We start from the raw sequence: 1,831 nt of genomic DNA, 5'->3' as shown, positions 1-1,831 counted from the left end.
TATAGAAATTTTCCATATATTAAAAAACACAATTTTCTTTTGAGTCGACGATTGGGGTTCATTTATTAATGAGTGAATACAAACAACCCTAACAAACATGTTAACATACAATATCATAAGAAATACTACATCATCAAAGTAGCCTTTAGGGCAACATTGCATGTGTACACTTTGAAAAACCTTAAATTTCTAGTTTAATTATACCCGTCGAAAAAATGCAGGAAATTTAGGCGTAAGTGAACGTAACGGCGGATGCCTTTGTCCATCTCCCCACAACGCATAGGCTTCTTCACCATGAATCGCATCATCTCCAATATCCAATTCATCTTCATGCATCTTCAAGTCAACTATTCGACTAACAAATATACATATAAGACTCGTTGCAACAACGTTCCACGCAGCAATAAACAGTGCTCCGAGGATCTGGTACCCCATTTGCTTGAATCCATCCTTCGCATAAACATCCTCATTAGCATTGACTATGCTGTATAATAACCCCGGACCTTGTTGTGACTCCGAATGCTCTGTTTTGTAGAACTTTCGTATAAGGTTCGGTTTAGCAAACATCCCCGAAGATAAACCTCCCAAAACACCCGCAACTGCATGCGTATGAAACACCCCTAAAGTATCATCAACACGTTGAAAAAATGCCGATTTTTTATGTAGAATCATCATGGTATACCATGGCACCGATCCAGCTAACACTCCCATAAACATCGCTGCCCAAGTATCAACAACTCCTACATACATTTTATCGTGTTTAGTGTTATATAAACACTATCTGAATTTGGAAAAATAAGAGAGCTAGATCGATCGATCTAACCTGCTGCCGGAGTGATGCATACAAGACCAGTCATCATGCCTTGAACTGCGCCAATCACCGAGCTTTTGGAGTGGAAGATCAAGTCGAAGAACATCCAAACCAAGAGGCTGGTAGCGGTGCAGAGATGGGTGTTTAGAACAGCAAGGGCGGTGATTTCATTCGCCGCCAGTGGTGATCCGCCGTTGAATCCGCTCCAACCCATCCAAAGAAACCCAGCTCCGGCCATCATGTGTATTATGTTGTTCGGTGGAAAATGCTCCCTATCACTTGGATTCCGAGGCCCCACCTACAATATCACTTTATATATACATATATATATCTCATCAAGATGTTTGTTTTCAACTCTTGTGTACGCAAATATGAAAACTAACCCAATAAGCGGCAGTGAAACCAGCAACTCCAGATGACAAATGAATAACATAACCACCGGAGAAGTCAATAATATGTCGGGAAAGAAACCCTTTGTCCCAGATCGTGTAAGCACCAACGGTGTATGAGAAAGTGAGCCATAAAGGCACAAAAAGCATCCAAGCGTAGAAGTTCATCCGCCCTAACAATGAACCACCGAGTAATATAACAGTTATGGCTGCAAATGCAAATTGATAGAACACATAATCAGCTACCGGAATCATTTTATCGTATTGTTTTTCGAGAAGATACTTTTGGGTCACAGCGACATTAGGTTTGCCGATGATGCCTGTAAATTTATCGCCAAAGGAGAGTTGGTGTCCCCACATGACCCAACATAATAAAACGGAAGCAAAGGCGTATAACGCCATGAAAGCTGAGTTCACCGCCCATTTTTTCTTCACCATGCTGCCGTAGAGGATCACTAGGCCGGGGACGCTTTGAAGACCCACCATGGCAGCCGCTGTGAGCTGCCATGCGTTGTCACCTTTGTTTAGCCACTCCGGCGAGGCCTCGTCTGGTAGGAGGCCTGAGGGGAAAGAATTGATGGGTTCGCCCATTGGTTTGTGATGAAAGTTTTAGTGGGAAATGAGGGAAGAG

At 42.8% G+C, this 1,831-nt stretch overlaps 1 protein-coding gene across 1 annotated transcript; it reads right to left on the bottom strand.

Moving 5' to 3' along the window:
• On the bottom strand, nt 1-1,831 carry LOC145036814 (ammonium transporter 2 member 3-like). Its single transcript, XM_078985303.1, has 3 exons — nt 1,195-1,831; nt 824-1,109; nt 1-740 (listed from the first exon to the last, which is right to left on the bottom strand). The coding sequence occupies exons 1-3, from the start codon at nt 1,789-1,791 to the stop codon at nt 199-201; spliced, it is 1,425 nt and encodes a 474-aa protein (XP_078841429.1). The 5' UTR covers nt 1,792-1,831; the 3' UTR covers nt 1-198.

Source organism: Lactuca saligna, chromosome 3 (genome assembly GCF_052625555.1).
Source record: "Lactuca saligna cultivar CGN05327 chromosome 3, ASM5262555v1, whole genome shotgun sequence".
NCBI lineage: Eukaryota > Viridiplantae > Streptophyta > Magnoliopsida > Asterales > Asteraceae > Lactuca > Lactuca saligna.
The sequence above is the reverse complement of the archived record's forward strand: the minus strand, read 5'-3'. Positions and strand labels throughout refer to the sequence as shown.